Source organism: Blastomyces dermatitidis (assembly GCF_000003525.1).
Source record: "Blastomyces dermatitidis ER-3 genomic scaffold supercont1.4, whole genome shotgun sequence".
NCBI classification, from domain to species: Eukaryota; Fungi; Ascomycota; class Eurotiomycetes; order Onygenales; family Ajellomycetaceae; genus Blastomyces; species Blastomyces dermatitidis.
The window spans coordinates 5639190-5658701 of record NW_025544777.1 but is presented as its reverse complement, the minus strand read 5'-3'; the positions used below and the strand labels follow the sequence as shown (position 1 = coordinate 5658701).

At 37.7% G+C, this 19512-nt stretch overlaps 4 protein-coding genes across 4 annotated transcripts; 3 read left to right on the top strand and 1 right to left on the bottom strand.

The window, feature by feature from the left end:
* Positions 1–766: 766 nt before the first annotated feature.
* BDCG_04573 (phosphotransferase enzyme family protein) lies at positions 767–1943 on the bottom strand (the record flags this gene model as incomplete). Its single annotated transcript, XM_045420225.1, has 5 exons — positions 767–980; positions 1158–1243; positions 1331–1500; positions 1529–1759; positions 1844–1943. The coding sequence occupies 5 exons, from the start codon at positions 1941–1943 to the stop codon at positions 767–769; spliced, it is 801 nt and encodes a 266-aa protein (XP_045276374.1).
* Positions 1944–3467: 1524 nt separating this feature from the next.
* On the top strand, positions 3468–6322 carry BDCG_16973 (uncharacterized protein; the record flags this gene model as incomplete). The annotated part of the gene is made up of 6 exons (XM_045426150.1): positions 3468–3618; positions 3704–3866; positions 3953–4504; positions 5071–5634; positions 5741–6126; positions 6267–6322. The coding sequence occupies 6 exons, from the start codon at positions 3468–3470 to the stop codon at positions 6320–6322; spliced, it is 1872 nt and encodes a 623-aa protein (XP_045280936.1).
* A 364-nt stretch (positions 6323–6686) lies between these two features.
* BDCG_04570 (oxidoreductase) lies at positions 6687–8054 on the top strand (the record flags this gene model as incomplete). The annotated part of the gene is made up of 2 exons (XM_045420224.1): positions 6687–6814; positions 6935–8054. 2 exons carry the CDS (start codon positions 6687–6689, stop codon positions 7947–7949), a joined length of 1143 nt encoding a protein of 380 aa, XP_045276373.1. The 3' UTR covers positions 7950–8054.
* Positions 8055–8125: 71 nt separating this feature from the next.
* On the top strand, positions 8126–9307 carry BDCG_04569 (uncharacterized protein; the record flags this gene model as incomplete). The annotated part of the gene is made up of 4 exons (XM_045420223.1): positions 8126–8301; positions 8366–8478; positions 8599–8906; positions 8966–9307. The coding sequence occupies 4 exons, from the start codon at positions 8126–8128 to the stop codon at positions 9305–9307; spliced, it is 939 nt and encodes a 312-aa protein (XP_045276372.1).
* Between the last annotated feature and the right edge of the window lie 10205 nt (positions 9308–19512).

Genomic DNA, 19512 nt, shown 5'->3' with positions numbered 1-19512 from the left:
AGCGTCAGCCACACCGATGCTTAACTTAGTTATCTTTTATTTATTTAGTTAGTCAACTTATCTTTCATCGCTTTTTACCGCCACTAAAGTTAGTTACTTATTAGTTACTTCTATCTGAAGTGCAAAGTAAAGATAAATCTGCTCGAGATAGATAAAACTAAATAGGAACAATGCTCATGAAAGTGTTGTTCAAGAAGCCTGACGTTTAAGAACAATCTGATCTCCACACTTCATCAACGCTTGAGTCTGGGGTTTATATTATATATTATAAAAGACCTTGGACAAATGCGCGGAACCCTTAGGGGAAAGTTTAGCCATTCCTATCCCTAAAATGTCACTAGCAGGCTTGGTCAGTTAAATACAGAACATCCCAGATGGTGGCTTTTTTACTTTTTTTTTTTTTTTTAAAAAAAAAAAAAAAAAAAAAAAAAAAAAAAAAAACCCTGGAGAAATATACAAATTTGCGATGACGGGTACCCCCGCGTTTAGATATGAAACAAAAAGTTGGAACTAGCGGGTAAGTTTATCTGGACATTCTTGTCAACATCGCTTATGTAGTTATCCTCGTTTCTTTGCTGGCCTGGCGGATGGTGTAAAGAGTAACCTATTTTCTAAAATGAAATTCCGAGCCAAAAGAGGGAAAAGAAAATTGCAGGAATAATGAAGGATTAACTACAGATCATATTATTAAACAAAGATCCTGTAATTCAAGATTCAAATATGGCTATAATATTCTACCTTCATCCGTAAAAAGACGTACGTCTATCTAACGTTTGTGACCAAGAACCCAATGAGTCCTCAATTCGAACTCCTCCCGTTCGGTGCCATCTAATGTCTTCAAACTAGTCTCCCTTAACTTCAAAAAGTAGTCAACCGCACCTTCGAAATCCTCCTCATTCGTAGTCCAGCCAGTCCTGTCAACTGTTCCTTCTAGCATATCCCAAAAGTCTTGCGTCTCGTTTAAACCCTGTTGCGTCGTCCTGTCGGTGTTTTCGAATGTCATCTTTCCGTAAAATTATATGGACATGGGTCCGAAGTCCCCAATTTAGACCAATCCCTAGAGAAATACTACATATTAGCAGGTGTTTTGAACAACTGGAACGCAAACGCGCAACCGAAGCCGGGCTCAAAGCATGAAAATAAACTATATATATTACCTCTCAAGCCTGATCAGATATTCCCTGAGGGGAATAATGTCGTCATCCCACGAATTCCCCGCAAAGGACACCAATTCGGATAATGACTTGCCGAACGGTTGGGTAAAAAAGCCTTGCTTAGTAGAGGATTTGCCTTTGCTCTTTTTTCTTCATAAATGAGCATCTGTATTGACCGTGATACTTTGATCCCGAACATGGGTTTTCTCATCCTGGTCCAGTTGTTTGAAATTTTCGGGAAGATGCAATATAATCCCTCCGTTGTAATCGATTAGTCTAGAAGCTCTCGCCTGTAGAATTAATGGCGCCGCCCATATAGACTGCCAGTCAATTTCTACTAGATCTCCTGCCATTGTGGATAAAAATATTGCCACTATGAAGGTCCGGGTGATATATCGTTGGGCGGATCACATAGGGGTTACTGGGGATAACGGCAGAGATCGCATCAAGATATTTGTTCAGGAGTTGAATATGCTCCTCTGGGGATCTTTGGGCCTCCGAAAGTTTTAGGTATCCAGGAGCTTTGGCGGATGAAGACGCATATTTGCCGGTCCACGATATTTCACGTCGGGCGATAGATTCTAGGTAGGCTTTGATAGACTTCCCTTGATAGACGGAATGATGAAGTTAGCTGTTGTTGGTTTATCACACGCTATGATTGACAGGTAGATACCCGCAATCCATCTTACATGGCTCACGATCTATCGACATTTGCGATCTCTCCTTCTCCCAAAACTCCCTGAGTGCAAGAGGCCCGAATACGAATTTTCGTCGACCATACTCTCTCATAGACTCGGTGATATCGGTTGTAATTTCTGCGGATTCGCATCCGTCGAAACTGTCCTGTACAAAGTACAACGAGCCATAGTTTTGAAGACAGAATGTTAGTTTCTATTATCCAGGCGAAGCTAAAAGGTAGGTTCACGATCTGAGGTCAATGGAAAATTCGAAATCATCCTTCAAGAAAATAAGAATGCGGAGAACAGAAGCGTCAGGGAAGCTGCCAACAAAAACTCTCATAAAATACTCGCTAAGGTCGTCGTCGATCCCAAAGAAAACCCCACTGGCGAAGGAGTTGCTGAAAGCATCCTCGATTCTTTCAAGGGCAAGGAGAGGATAAGAAGTGATCAGACGAACTGCTCCTGTGCTATTCGATTTGTGGTGATGAGAGCCAAGCAGCTGTGTTCTATTTGTTTCCCCAGATCGCTTCTGTTCAGAGTGATAAAGATTGCAAAGAGATGCAAAACAAAACACTAGTGAGTGTTTCTCTCGGTGTAAATGATGGTTATATCAACATATGTAGAATACAAAATTGACCGAGGCATCCCGTTCGCTGGGGTATTGGGCAGTTATGCGACCCTTTGCTTGATACTTCAGAGCACAGCAGTTTGATGCTGCTGTTAGGGGAGGGTTGAACAAGTTAGAAAAATGGAACAAGGTCTGCGCATCATAACCAATATTTCCTACCGCCTTTTTTGCTTCTGTGGACGACTTTGGGATTATATAATTATTTCCTAATAAGTTAGTTATGGTTAGAGCCAACTAACTCCTTGCACTCCTTAACTAAACTAACTCTTGTGAAGTGAGCGACGTCATGGAGCTGGGCGGGGCGGAACTGTTGTGGAGGCTTGGCAAATATAATCGGAGACCTGCTTCCACCCCCCCCTGTGTGATCCTGAACTGGCGCTACAACCTAAATCAAGCACGAAACAAGCGAGAAAATTAGTTACTTCAATGCAGTGGAGTGGAATATTCTATGATATCTCTAGACTCTACTCCGTACGCGGTCTCTATATTACTGGGAGGCTCCACATCCATCGGTGAATTTATATAAGTAAATCAAGGTGCAATGCAGCATAACCCGCACTCCACCACGCTCAAGTGATACCTCCTCATCCTATGGCTGCTCCACACGCTAGCTAGGCCCGTCAAAAATGCTTCGCCCCCATTCTACGGGCATGTGACTTCGGTGCCGGCGCTTTACTTGGACATCCCTGTGCTTGAGCGATGTGTTCATTGGCGCTCATATTTGTAGGAATGACTTCGCCCGTGGCAGCGGACCCATCTTTCCCTCTTGGTCCTTGGCAAGCACACTAGTTGGGCAACCAAATGTCACGATGCGGCTCCAAGGAACGCCAGGGAGAAATGACAGGAGATAAATTAAAAAGGGCCTCAACGTGCCTGGGGGGATTGTTCGTAAATCTCCTCCCTTTCTTTACGCGTTATTTGAGGAGGGGAAATTCAACGATTTGCACATACACAATTACCCCACTTCCCATACAGCAGAAATCCTCTCGTGGATTGGAGTGAAAGATGTACTTGAGAGATCCATCCCGATATCTTGCGCTATTGCTTGCGCTGTCCGCATCTACAGCTGCGTCTGTCTTGAATCGAGCGCACTCGGGGTTAAGAATCGCTCTCAGCAACGCGGGACCATGCAGCCTCAAAACCGAAAACGCCTACGGTAAGCACGTGCATGCTGAATCGCCAGTATTTTTTTTAAAAGTTGGTACAGGAGAATGCTAACCCACCTTCGCCTGCTGCTATAGTGTCAGTGTTTCAATGTGAAAAGAACATATGTCGGTCAAGCCCCAAGCTTGAAGCTGCTGGCTGTTGCGAGCCGGATGGATGCTCCTGGTACAAGTCTTGCATTCCATATGACTCCGTCGAACGACGTTCTTCTGATCTGACATCGGATACAATTCTTTCCTGGTAACGATGATGCATTCTCCTATTAGCTATATTCTCATGTTTCACGAGTGAGAAGGTGATAATGTTTAACTAACTCTGTTTTGAAGTTCCGATTCAACCCAAAAATACTGCCAGTTCGCTACATTCAGAAAGGAGTCTCAGCCTGAATCAGGGTATACTCGAGGGATATGCACGTCGAACCCCCCTGAATCTGACCTCCGAATCCATCTCCTCGTGGCCAACTCGGAAGCTATCGTTTCGCAGCCCCGCGAAGATGACCGCGCTTACCAGCTCAGGATTCGAGGAATGCCTCACCGACTTTCAAAGCGAGCATCAGCCTTAAGCGATAGAAATGCGGGAATCGTGGGCGGCCTTGTAGCATTCTGGGTAATTATTCTCCTCACCCTTTGCATTTGTGTGGCCTCGAGAAAAAATCGGGACCCTCCAGCAGCGCCCGCGGCGGCTGCATCGGCCCAGAACAACACGACGGTATATGTCATGGGTCCTCCACCCGGTCAACCGGGCCAACCCCAAGATCCAAACGTCCAACACCCTCCCCTAGCCTATATTCTACCCGCGGGCTCGGCGCAAGCATCGGCCGGCCACCCACAAACTATATACATCCAAGGCCCACCTCCGCCAGGGGCTCAACCTATCCAGTTTATGCCAGCGCCTGGGCCAATTCCAGAACCACATCCGTCATATACCCAACCACCGCCAGCATACCAAAAGTGAAACACTAGTTCGTGATACGGTATGGTACTTATGGCGGTTTGTTTTTGGACTTAATGGTTTATTTACTGGCATATTATGGGACGAAGTGGCGTGCATTTGTGAAACATATTATGGCTCTCGTTGCGATGGTTTATGCGACGATATAATGTAATGTAATGTACACACATTCTAATGGTAACCTGTTTCTAAACGACAGGAGCTGGCAGAGAGTGCTGGTCTTTATTATGTACTGTACGTGTGCTCGTAACTATCCGTTGCATGGTAGCTACCGAAACTTAATACTTAATTCGCGGCAAGCCAATAGGATTACCTCACTGCCTTAGATCCATCCATCTCTTCTAACAATTATTACCACCAGCGGTGGAAGTGTCCGCTCCCCACAGTAATCCCGCCGAAGCCAAGGGCGGAATCAAATATTATCTCATTGGCTTGATGTTCGGGAGTCCCTACCAACCATACCTCGGCAACCACTGAGATGACGCTTAAGTAGTCCAGCCCGAAAGCTAGGGTTGACCAACGATCAGAGATACAATAATAATAATAATGATGATGGAAACCCTGCAGGACAACATAAAACTACCATCCAGGACTCGACTCTCCCTACTTCATCACGCAAAGCAATATACCTAAAATTTGAACAGCCCCAATCATCCAAGATGTCTTCCTTCACCACGCCTCCCCCGCAATCCTCAATATACCTCCTCTCATACCCAGCACCAGGCGTGCTGCTGGTAACCATCAACCGCGCCAGAAACATGAACGCGATCCACTACCAGGGCCATTGGGATTTACACGAGCTCTGGACATGGTTCGACGATGAACACACCCTACAAGTCGGAATCGTGACTGGCGCCGGCGATAAGGCATTCTGCGCCGGCCAGGACCTGCTTGAGATCGAAAGAAATAGCAAAAACCCCTCGACACAGTCGGCGCCCCTGAGGGGCCACCCGCCATCCGGGTTTGCCGGCCTTAGCCAGCGAAAGGGCAAAAAGCCCGTCATTGCTGCTGTGAACGGATTCGCGTTCGGTGGTGGATTTGAGATATGTCTGAACTGGTAAGGACTGTTCCTGGGAGTTTACTCGAGGGCACTATGAATTTCAAAAAATGAAATTCTTTTACAGTTCCCGGCTGATTCGAGATATCTGTTTTACTCTACCTAGTGATTTGGTTATTGCCTCCCCCAGGGCCAAATTTGCTCTACCAGAAGCGAAACGGGGCATATATGCGGCCGCAGGCGGCTTGCCTCGCATTTTACACATTGCAGGGCTACAGGTTGCATCGGAGATTGCCCTCACGGGTAGAACTGTATCTGCTGAAGAAGCAAAGGCGTGGCATCTTGTCAACCGGATTGCGAAAACGCATGAGTCATTAATAGACGAGGCGGTCGCGTTGGCGAAGGAAATTTCACAGCTGAGCCCGGATGCCATTATTGTAACTAGGGCTGGTTTGAGAGAGGCGTGGGAGGTTGGTGATGTGTCAAAAGCTGTCCGCAACACCCATGAGAGATATTCGAAGAATCTATTTGAGGGCCAGAATCTACGTGAAGGTATGTTTCATTGCACGCTTCCGGCCGGAGGTAGTTTTGTTACTGGAGTTGAATTCCCAATCCCTTTTTTGGGTTCTTTTTTGTCATATCGTCTAGTTATATTATGGTATGAATCTTAAGCTAATGGTCTTGGATTGTAGGTCTTGCTGCTTTCCGAGAGAAAAGACAACCTAACTGGGTCAAACCAAATCTATAGACCGCCATGGACGGCTTCATACTCTCTGCTGTTTCTTTTGTACAGGTGTTCTTTCTGCGGTCTGTAGCTAGATATGCTTATAATTAAACTATAAGGATCTCGAATATCCCATACACCTTTTCATTCATGCCTACCCCCATTATTCCTTGGGAGCGAAGCTTCTGTGGTTGTGTAATGTTGAGCCGTCGGATGTATGTATTCTCGGTAACTACGCATTGCCGAGGTAATGTAGTGTTACAAGGATAAATTACCGGCTTTTCGGTTACCTGCCCATCTCTTCTGCCGAACCGACAAAGAGGGCGGAAGAGTTTGACGGCTGAAGCTCCCAATGAAACAACACTTCAGGAAATAGAATCGTTGAACAATGTACCGAATACCGGCATTTAAGTTCGAGCGATTTTCGATTCATCTCCGCAGCTTATCTGATGTTGGCTATGCGATAATGGACCCTCCCGGCGCCCTCAAAACGCCTGGAGTTGCCCTGAGAGTTATGTGAGCTTTCGTGAGCTTTCGTGATCTTTTGTTTGAACTATTTACAACCTTTCTTTTAAAAGGTGTCAATTTCTAAAGATTCACCTTTTGCATTTTGATTTCAAACAGTCGACTCTGAAGAACCAGCAATAGCTCCAAAGATCTTGCAAGACACAGCTCACCGGGCTGCTGGGCATCCAGCATCCAATACTCCTGGCGGGTCAGTATTGAAACTCTTTCAAGTGTTTGTTGTGATTGTGAAGCTAATACGGCGGTCACAATAATAGGTATGGCCAGGACTTCATCTGGTGAGCTGGCAGCCGCAGTATCCAACGCTGGTGGACTAGGCGTCATCGGCGGCCTAGGGTACACTCCTAAGCAACTGCAAGAGATCATTGATGATCTCAAATCCAATCTGAGAGACCCTTCATTGCCGTTCGGTGTTGACCTTGCTCTCCTGAAACTGGGGGGAGGGGCCCGGAAGACAAATTACGATTACACGTCTGGACAGCTTGATGCTTTAGTAGATATCACGATCAACAGCGGTGCAAAATTGTTTGTGTCCGCTGTTGGCGTGCATGTCATCAAGAAACTGCACGATGCTGGCATTCTAATTATGAATATGATTGGTGCGCCGAAACACGCGCAAAAGGCTCTGGAAGCTGGGGTGGATATGGTTTGCGCAGAGGGTGGCGAAGGAGGCGGCCATACAGGGTCGATTGCGACTTCTATCCTAGTACCTGCTGTGTGTGATGTTGCGAAGAATTACATCTCACCCTTAACCGGCAAACCAGCGATGGTTGTTGCGGCTGGTGGGATTTTCAATGAACGATCCTTGGCTGCTGCTTTAATGCAAGGGGCACAGGGCGTTTGGGTCGGGACTCGATTCGTGGCCTCCATTGAAGCTGGCTGCTCTAAGACTCATAAGGATGAAGTTGTCACCGCTACTTTTGATGATACTGTTCGGACTCTTGATGTCAGTGGTAGGCCCATGAGGGTCAAAGCAAATGACTATATCAAGAGATGGGAACAGCAGCCTGAGAAAATATTGGCTTTGATGAAGCAGGGCATCATTCCGTATTCGAAGGATATCGAGGATGAAGTTGAAGATGCTGATCATCCATTTTTTGATGGGCCAGGTGGCTGCTGTTATTGACAAAATTCAGCCGGCGGCGGAGATTGTGGACGAAGATGGTTTCTGGGGCGTATGAGAGTGTACGTAAGGTATCTCTGGTAACTTTTAGGGCTTGCTTGTACGCCGGCTTTGATGGAACAACAGTTTTTCCGTTTAGTTTATCCTTCCAAACCAAACCAGCTTCTTATCTCATGATGATGGCTCACCACAGGCATCAGGCGTCACTCGAGCGCATTCTCGATCTCTCTCCGCAGGAGGTTCTGACTCTAGAGGAACGGGCACAGGCCGGAAATATCTTCTCCCAGTTTATTAGCCACTGTGAACCTCGACAAAGCGCTCACCCGTATAAGAAAGTAACGCTTGTTCGTTTAACGTATGAGTACTCAGAATCAAAGGACAAGTTCTTGCAACAGTTCTTCATTTATCTTGGCTTCTAGTTCCGTGAAAATAATGAATCACCGACCTTTGCTAGTGGAGTGTCTCGAATTCCTGACTTCGGACCATCTTCTCTCCCATCAAAGCAGAGGGAGGTCGAGGGAGTCTTGGATTCGTTTGCGGAATTTCTGTTTGGAAATTTCTTTCTGCCGTGTATGTACAGTCTTTTTTCCATTCTCATTTCCGTTTTACCTTATTTTTGATGAGCTCTTGCTTACATGTGAATCATGTGTAGTGAGAGCTGCGGGAAATAAAACACCGCAACCTATACCAGCAGCTCTATCCGCCAAGTTTGAGGATGTAGTTGGAACTCCTGCCAGACTATCGATTCTCCGACGTGATTGTCTCATCCGTGACCATCACCGGTGTGTGGTAAGCCGGGTCTTCGATAGAGAAGAGGCGGCGGAGAGAGTCAACCGAGACAGATCCAATGCACGAGACGACGATGGACAGCGGCTTGTCTATGTTCCTGGCCAATTTTCGTACCTCCAGGTAGCACATATCATCCCGCATTCAATCATGTCAACAACCAGGGACAATCAGGTACGTGTCTACGGATCTGATTTCATTTCATACCATTTCTAACATGTTTTGCGCTCTAGAGCGAAGCCAAAAAATCCACCCTGGCAATCCTCAATATGTTCGCTCCTGGGGTGATTCATTTGCTCAAGGGCTCGAATATTGACCGCCCAGCCAATGCTATAACCTTATCACTCGACATTCACAAGCTTTTCGGTGACTTCAAATTCTATTTTGGGGCGCTGGATCCTTCTACTCATCCATCTTACACCTACAGGATAGATTCTAGGGAAACGAATGTTTCTCCGTCCAGAAGGGCTGCCGGTTACCAGAACCCTCCTCCTCTCACCAAACCGGACCATCGATCCACCATCGGCGAAGCTACTTGCAATCCATCGAGCAATCAGTATTATCCTTCATCTTAGTGCTGCTGGGGTTTATATTGACAAGATCATTAGAGATATGGAACAACTGTGGGCTAAAAGTGATGGCTCTTCGGCTGTAGGTCACATTGTCTCTCTAGAGTTAGGTGGTTGGCTTGATGGAGTGGTAGCATGACGTGTTGTGCCTCTAGCCTAGTGGCCCCAGCTGAGTTTTCCTTGATGCCGTGCTTTTATCAGCCTTTGGCACGTTCATGATACCTACTGAAGTAATATTTCTATTTTTAATCATTCTTTAAAATGTGTTATTCGCTTTGGGGGAGAATATTGGCTGTCCTATTATTGGCCGGCGGAGATTTTGCAGAGACAAGCACCATCTCACCATACAAGACTTTTAGCTAAAAGTGGAAGCTGTCAGCCGGTTGTACTCGAGGAAAACTCGTGCTAGTTGGCCGGGCCTAACGCTCGCAAAGGACGCGACGATTCCAGCAGGGCAGTCATTCTACAGGACCTCTCGCCCAAAAGGACGTACAAGACAATGATGCTGGAATGTCCCCGATCGCGGGTGAACTGGTTAGCATGCTCTCTCTCGGTCGGGGAATGAATGGGAATCCGAACGTAGCTCACCGAGGGTGATTGCTGCGATCCTAGGCGATACAATGGGCATGGACAGTCCAGCGGCGACAAGGGCAGGCCCGTTGGGCGTCTATGGAGTAACAGGATCCATTGGCACTTCTCACTCCCTGAGCCAATCAACGTAGACTGAAGAGGAGCCTTTGTCTGCTTTTCCCGCCTAGACTGGCCGGCGGGACCATGAATTTCACATTTGGTCCCATTTGGTCTGGTCTCATACATTTCTTAGCATGAGTCCCATTAGGACCTAGCATCAAAAAAATCTGAAAATGAATCATTTTTTTCAGAAACAGTGTGAAAAATGACCAGATTTAATTTAAGAATAATGAAACAGAAGTAATTTCTCAGAATAAATAATAAAAAATAATTATTCTTTAAAAATCAGAATGAAACTGAGACTGAAAATTAAATTCAGTTTTATTCAATTTATTCAGTGATTATTTATATAATTAGAATTTGATGGAGGTGGAAGGTTGGTTGATTGTACACTAATCTAGCCGCGGCAGCATTCTATTCATACGGGAAGAACATAGGGTTAATTTACGGTGATTACACCGTGAATCCTGTACGTGGGAAAGGTTAATCTGTTCTATTCGTGTGGGAAGTGCTAGCTATGTTATATAACATAAGAGATCACGTGCAGGCGGAGTGATTGCTAGGGCAACATCATCAAGGCGGCTGCTGCTACACCCTCTCTCACATTACTATCTGAGATCTTAACACTGTGATTATCTTCAAACATTATATAGAAAAGTCTGTCATACAGTCTCTGAGTTCTTTCAAATTATGCTATATACATTAATTTCAGGCATTCTGACTCTTTCTGTCTGTAAGATTTAATAAATTAAGAAATTACTGAAATATAATAGTGCTCAGAGATTTAATTAATTTATCTACTATTATTTTCTCAGTAAAGATGTACTTTAAAGATATAACTCTCTTATTCAGCTATGTATATAAGAAATGAAATTATATATTAATATACTTACTGTACACAGTTACTATTATTATAGTAATTAGACTGACTGTATAATTATATCTAAGATTAGAATCAGAATATTTAATAGTCTTATTATTAATTTAATTCATTTTATTACATAGTTTTAATATTAAGTAGTAGTCTTATACTATCTCAGTAAGACTTACTGTCTACTCTTATTATATTTTTTAAATAAGATTATAATTTTCACTTCTTAATTTAAATTATTTTTATTACTTTAAATGACTTTAAATCTCATTTAAGTGTTATTAAAAAGTGTTACTTTTTAAAAAGTTAAAAATAGTCTAAAAAAACCTTAAAATGTCTAAAAATAGTAACTTTATATTAAGAATGAGACTAAATGAAATTAAATAAAATTACTTTCTTATTTTTTCTAAGTTATGATCTTATTTTGAGATCTGATGAATAGTCACTTTACATGTTTTTTTAATAATTAATCTCAGTGAAATTCATGCTAAGAAATGTATAAGATCAGATTAAATGAAATTAAATATGAAATTCATAATTTCAGCAGCTAGTCTAATAGTGATCAGATTAATTAAACTCTTATTATTAATATAGATTTTAATCAGATTATTCAGAATGAATATTAAATTCATTATTATATTATATAATTATGTTATTTTATACACTGTCTTACTAAGAGTAATATACTTAGTCTTATTTAAGCTGAGAAATATACAAAATTACTTGATAAATTATCATAATATAGAAATACTCACAACTTTAAAAATAAACTCAGATATAAACTTATAATTATTATTAAGAGAGTCAGCTCAGTCAGAATCTGTGTTATTATTATTATTATTATTCTTTCATTATACTCATATGCAAGCGGAGCTTATGATGAGTTCTTGCATGATGTTAAATACAGGCCAAGTGTTGATTATACAGGAGGAAATACAGGTGTTGAGACCATATCAAGATAACAAGAACATAGGAAATACAAAGAAGTGACAATTAAATACATGCGATAATAACTTCCCAGCCCAGGAACATAGAGCAATTTTATTGAAGCAATTTGTACACCTCTGTATTTATTAGAAACCTGAGGTGCTTGAGTTCTGGATTTAATGTATTCTCTGCGGGTTTCAAACTCACACGCCCTGGTTTCCCACGCCAAGGCGCTACCGGGTGGCCGCATTAACCATTCGGCCACCGGGGCTCAGAATCTGTGTATTTAATTAGTGTATATATTGTATTCAGTAAGTTACTCATGCTATCATTCAGAGTCTTATAAAATATACTCAGATTCTTAGTATTATAAAGATAGTATATAATATATAGTATAGTTTTTCATACTTTATTATTATTATTATTATTTATAAGAGGTCTATACTGAATAAATCAGTATAATATATAGATCTTATATAACAAAGAGAAAAATGTTAGAGAAGAAAAGAAAGAGAAAGTGTGAAAATCAGTAATCAGAGTAAATATTTATACATGTATACAGTGATGTACATAGACTGACTGTGTGACTGTGTCTGGGACCAGGACCAGATTTTTTGATAGTCTCATTATCAATTCAACTGATCTCATTACACAGTTTTAACATTAGATAGTAGTTTCATACTGTTTCAGTGAGACTTACTGTCTACTCTTATCATATTTTTCAAATGAGATCATGATTTCCACTTCTCAATTTAAATTATTTTTATTACTTTAAATGACTTTAAATCTCATTTGAGTGTTATCAAAAAGTGTTACTTTTTAAAAAATTAAAAATAGTCTAAAAAAAACCTTAAAATGTCTAAAAATAGTAACTTTATGTCAAGAATGAAACTAAATGAGATCAAATAAGACCACTTTCTCATTTTTTTCAAGTCATGGTTTCATTTTAAGATCTCATATATAGTCACTTTATCTGTTTTTTTGATAGCCAGTCCCAGCAGGATTCACGCCAAGAAATGTATAGAACCAGACTAAATGAAATCAAATGTGAAATTCATGGTCCCGGCGGCCAGTCTAGATGTACATGATAAAGCTTTGAGACAGAAGAATAGAAATTTCATAGATTTTCAGCTGAGAATCAGTGACTGAGAATTAGAATATTAGAAATCTGTGAAGCAACTGAGAATTAAAACAGTAGAAATCTATGAAGTGTAACAGAATAGACTATATAATTGATCAGATACAGCTCATCACATTAATCTCTTATTTTCAGAAGTGATATAGAATCGTGAGTGTGTAGTTCTCATCAGTCAAGAGCTGCTGTCTTAAATAATACAGAGCTCAGAGTTCAGATTAGACAATCATAGTCAACTCATTTCACAAGATATTATTAGCTACAGCTGTGAAATCTCTTATTAAGAATATCTTCAATCTCTTACTCAAGTTCATTGTCTTCTTCTATAATCTCTGATAATTGTCAATTAAAAGTCAGTTGAGAAGAGAATAGATCAGTGACAGCATAGTAGAGTAAGCTTGTATGAAAGATATTATAAATTTCTGATAATATGTTAAGATAGTAATTATAACTAGACTGACTGCTGAGATCATGAATTTCACATTTGATCTCATTTGATCTGATCTCATACATTTCTTGGTGTGAATCCCGCTGGGACTGACTATCAAAAAAACATGTAAAGTGACTATATATCAGATCTTAAAATGAAATCATGACTTGAAAAAAATGAGAAAGTGATTTCATTTGGTCTCATTTAGTCTCATTCTTGGCATAAAGTTACTATTTTTAGACATTTTAAGGTTTTCTTTAGACTATTTTTAATTTTTTAAAAAGTAACACTTTTTGATAACACTTAAATGAGATTTAAAGTCATTTAAAGCAATAAAAATAATTTAAATTGAGAAGTGAAAATCATGGTTTCATTTGGAAAATGTGATAAGAGTAGACAGTAAGTCTCACTGAGACAGTATGAGACTACTATCTAATGTTAAAACTGTGTAATAAAATCAGTTGAATTGGCAATGAAACTATCAAAAAATCTGGTTCTGATCTCAGACACGGTCACACGGTCAGTCTAATTATAACTGTCTAGAACTTTTATCACTTTATATTTAATATAGTGATAATTCAGTGTATAAAATGAATATATAATTCATATATTCTTAAGATTTAATTACATCAGATCTTCTATCTTATATTACTCAGTAAAATCTCAGTAAATATTAATTCAGTCTTCTTAATTCTGTTTAGCACTTATTATAAAGACTTCTACTCAGTTACAAATATCTCAGAACTTTATCACTATATTATCAGTGATCTGAATTGAACTGCAGAGATTCAGTGTGAAGTGTATAATCTCTAGAAGATTTAATACTTTTATATAATATCTATGTGTGAGAAAGAACAGGCTTACATCTGTTAAAATATTATCTCAGTCATTGATAGTGACTTCAGTATGTAGAAGAAGATTATATTAATCATCTTATAAGTAATTACAGAACTTATAAAGATAATTCTTTATAATCTGAATTATCTGTTCTGATATATCATCAGTCTTGAGATGATAAACAGTTGATAGACAGTGTGTAATCTTAAGAACTTAACAGATTCTTATTCAGAGAGTGCTTATAAATTAACAGCTCTGATTCAATACTATAGATCTCAGCAATTCATATATTCAATAGAATAGACTCTGTAGAAAAGCTTCAGTGACTTATTCAGTATTTATCTTATGACCCGGTGGCGTAGTGATTAACTATACTATTATAAAGCCTCAATTAACGGACTTTCTCCCGGGGAATGAATGCTAAGAGAGAGCAGGTTTGAATTCTGCAAGAGTCATTTTAATCACAGCTTCCACTGTTAAGTTATAAAACAGTATCAGAGACCTCTGAGTGCACTATAGCAAATTATTATCAAGCTTAAGATATTTATCTCAGAAGTTCTCAGACACTAATTCTCACTGATCTTAGAGTTAACAGCTCTTCAGACACTTCAAGTTAAATCAGTACTAGAGTGATTGAGATCTAGAGTATCTGCAGAATAGTAAATTATTATCAAGCTTAACTGATCAGATCTCATTTCTCTCACTCTAGATACTTACTTTCAGAGAATGAGATTTAAAAACTATCTGATTAGAACACTCTGAGTCTAGTAAGAACCTAGATGAGATAAGATCTAGATACTCTTAATAGATGATTAGTGTAAGCAAGACTGTGACAGTCAATTGATAGGCTGAAATGCTGAGATTAACAGCTGAAAGATTAGAGACTTAACTAGAATTAAGTAGCTCTGATATTATTCTTAGTGAGAATCTCACTTATAAATAAGCTAGTTACAGAAGCTAGCTGAGTGATAACTCTTTAAAGAGAATGATAATCTCTGAAGCAGATCTGAGAGAATAGAGACAGTGATCAGTTATATAGAGTGTTAAAATATGTATATAGCTTAAAATGTAAACTGCAGAGATCTTGTTCTATAACTCTCTTTACTTTATCTTTTTCTTTCAATTTCTTTCTATTTCTTTTAATATGTCTATCTTTAAGACTGTGTTCTCTTTTCTTTTATCATGATATTATCAAATGATTTCAAAGTATCAGAAGATGTTAAAATACTGTAATTTATAAACAGTTTTTATATTCTGAGCTGAAATTTTCTGATTTTGCATATCTGAAATTGATGAATGTATAATAGTTAACTTTACAGATATAGGAAAAACTCTGAGAACTAAAAGTTCTTAGATAGATATTATAGTCTCTGACTGCATACATCTATAATTAAAGAATAATAATAATAATAATAATATTCATCTTATTATAAGATTTTAATATTATATCTTTGCTTAATTAGTTTATAATAATCAGCATGTTTCTACAACTCTTACTCTGAGAGAGATTAATAGTAAAGTTAATTATCATATTTTATCAGACTCTATCAGAAATATTAAGCAGTTTCAGCAGATCTTTTCTACAATTCTTTCATAAGATAATAGAAGAATAATAGTTATAGTTTTAAATAAAATATCTGATACTATTTAATATCTCAGATCAGTAGAATTCTCAAGAGATTATTCAGTACAGTTATTCACAGTCTGAATAATTAATTATATATGAATTATACATCTCTTACATTATCTGAGTATGTAAGAGTTTAAAGTGAGAGACTCAGCATTATTTATAAAATCATAGAGTATTACTATTATCTATTGAACATTCTAAGATGTCAGTCTTTATATATAATTCTGAAGAAAATTGAGACACTTCTTATTATACTACTTCAGTGAGAATTTGAAGAAGTTTATCAGTCTGAGCTGCTGTATACCACAGTTTATTCAGTGTAGAAGAAGTGAAGATATCAGTATTAGTTTAAAGAGAGAGTGTTCTAATCAGAGTAGTATATATAGTATTATAAGTAATCTTATTGTAATTAACTAATATCTTCAGATTTAAGACCTGATATTCTTAATTCATTCAGTGTATGTCTATTACATCAGACAGTATATCTTATTCTCATTATGAGAGTGCATCTGTCATTGAGTTCTGACTGCTAGTGTCACGCTTCTGGCCGCGTCAAGACTCTGTTGCGGTTTCACACAGCTCATTGCTTTCATGCGGATGATTTCATTTTATCTGAATCAGTTTTCAATCACTCTATAATATCATTCAGATATATCATAGAAAGATCTGATTAATAAATATAAGAACCTCACTTCTATACAAGGTCAGTAAATTACTCTTTCTTAGTAGTGAGATACTGCTGAGATATCACTTCAGCTATTCTTACTTATAAAATGAGAGAAGAGTATCTGCTTATTATCTATATAGAATAGCTAGATGCTGACTTCTTATCAAAGAAGTCAGTGATTCATTTTTCTTCTACTGAAATATATATAAGAGTTACTGTGTATCTCATACAATCTTCTTAGTATACTAAGTATTATATCTGTGATATTCTTGTAATAACCCTGTAGCCTATAAACTTGCTATTTAAGCAAGATAGTTAAGCTCACTTATACAGCTTCTTAAACAACTATCTCTATATAATATCACTAACTAGTCACTACTTCAGTTCTGTTATATTACAATTTAAATCACTTGATCTAATTATAAGTTTGAATCAGTTAGGCTTTAATAGACTGATATAATCTCATGTATCTGTACTGAGACTGATCTGATCTCACTCTCTGAAAGAAATACTATATTATCTTCTAGAGTGTATATATCTCTACTCTGACAGAAATCTGAGATTTCTGAATCTGCTGTATATTTTAATATAAGCTCTTTAATCACTCTGTTATTACTACAGCCTCTACACATCTACATCTATTATAAAGATAGAGAGATTAAGATCAGAGATTCTCTGAGATATAAGAAAAACACATTGTCTGAATTTCACAGCTTTACTCATACTTTTAAACAGAAATTTCACCTTAATCTGAGCTAGTATAATACTCATGAGATATAAGTAATATACACTGTCAATCTTCTTAAAGATATCTCTGTGACTACTTGAGTTATTAAGAAGAGAAAGCTTGAGTGTATCAATACTGTTATAACTTAGAAAGAATTCAAGAACTTTTTACTGAATTAAATTAAAGATCACTGTAATTACAGCTTCATAGCAGTACAGCAGTTCAACTTATTATTTTAGTAAGATAATGAGAATTCTTCTGATTTCAATGCAAGATTTGAAGAATATTGAGAGAAATTAATCAATGATTTAAAGTAATTAAAAACACAGCTTTATCTTATAAAGCTGACTCATAAGATGTGAATAATAATATCACAGTATCAGAGTTCATTAATCAATTATACTGAGCTTGTTAACCTGACTTTCTGAATCTATTTGAATAATCAATTCTCTGAGAAAAAGACTAATAAGATCTCTTCTAAGTAATTAATAATAGAATTTAAACAGTGCTGTGACAGCTTCAGTGCAAAGAAAGTAAAGAAGAATTTTAAGTATTCTGATTCTTCACTCACTGTGAAGAAATATTAAAAAAGATTTGATAAAGATCTCTGTTTCAACTGCAGAGCTGATAATCACTATATCAGTGATTGTAAGAAGCTGAAGAAGAAAAGAAATTAAGAAGATATCTTCTTAAAGTTAACTTCTCTTCTGATAAATATATTCATAGAAGATAAAGAAGAGAAAGAAATAAAGAATTAATAATTCTCACATCTCTAAGTTTATATTATAATTATAATGAATACTCTGAATAAGAAGATATCAGTGAGATGTCTACTTGACTTTAGAGTAGATACTAACTTCATATTCTATTTCTTTTCTTTGATAAAGAATTGAAAAAAGATAGACTTATCAGATTATGTGAAATTTACTGATAAAATAAAATATCACTGTTTTAATATAATTCAAGTGAAATGTGTGATCACAGACTTAGAAGAAATCTTTAAGAAGAGCAGTCTGCTTCTTCATACAGTTAATATTATAGATGAGAACATTATTCTAGATCTTCTATGATTGAGAAAAAACAATTCTCTTATTAACTGAGTTACTCAGATGTGATGATATCACCTCACTAATAAAGAGACAGTAATAGAGAAATCTGAAGAGTTTCATAAAAGAATCTTGAGAAAAAGATAGAGTCAATATACTATGTAGCAGATAACTGAGACTTGAAAATAGATAGAGAAGTCATCACTCTCACTGCAAGATTAGCAGCAGTATTCATTATTGAAGACAGATATATATAATATCTCTTTACAGATTATAAGAATGTCTTTTCAGAAAGACAAGTAGTAAAGTTTTCTAATATCAAGATACAATATAAGATTTATCTTGAAGATAGTGTAATAACACTGTACAGATCTCTTTACAACTTATCTATAAAGAAATTAAATGTTCTATGCAAATATCTTGAGAAAGTGCAATCAAAGAACTAAATATATTTATCAAAGAGTGTGACAGAGATATCTATACTCTTTGTACTTAAGAAGAATAATAGACTATATCTATGTATAGACTACAGAGATCTTAATAAGATGATGATTAAGAATCACTATTTATTACTGTTAATTAATGAGATGATTAATCAATTATCTGAAGCAAAAATATTCTCAAAGATTAATATACAGAATATCTATTATAGAATCAGAGTTAATGAAGATAATATTTAAAAAACAGGTTTTTATATCAAGTATAGCAATTTTGAATATCTTGTTTTATCTTTTGATCTTTGTAATACTTCAGTCATTTTTCAGACCTATATAAATGAGACACTGTGAGGTCTTGTTAATGTCTTCTGCATAGTATATCTGAATAACATTCTAATCTTCTTAAAAATGAAGAAAGAATATGATACTCATGTTTGAGAAGTATTGAGTTGCTTGAGACAGTATCAACTCTATATAAACACTGAAAAATGCTTGTTCTACATGCAGGAGATTGATTTCTTAGATTATATTATTAAGATGAATAGCATTTCAATGAATAGAAGCTGAGTCTTCATTATTAAGAACTGATCAGTGTCACAGACATACTATAAAATGCAGATATTTCTAAAATTTATAAATTTCTACAGACAATTCATCTATATATATTCACAGATTACTGCCTCTCTTACAGATCTATTAAAGAGAAGTGTGAAAGACAGAAAAATAAAATTATTTACTCTCATTCAAGACACTGTACAGATGTTTATAAAATTGAAACAAGCTTTTACAGATGTTATAATACTGAATCACTTTA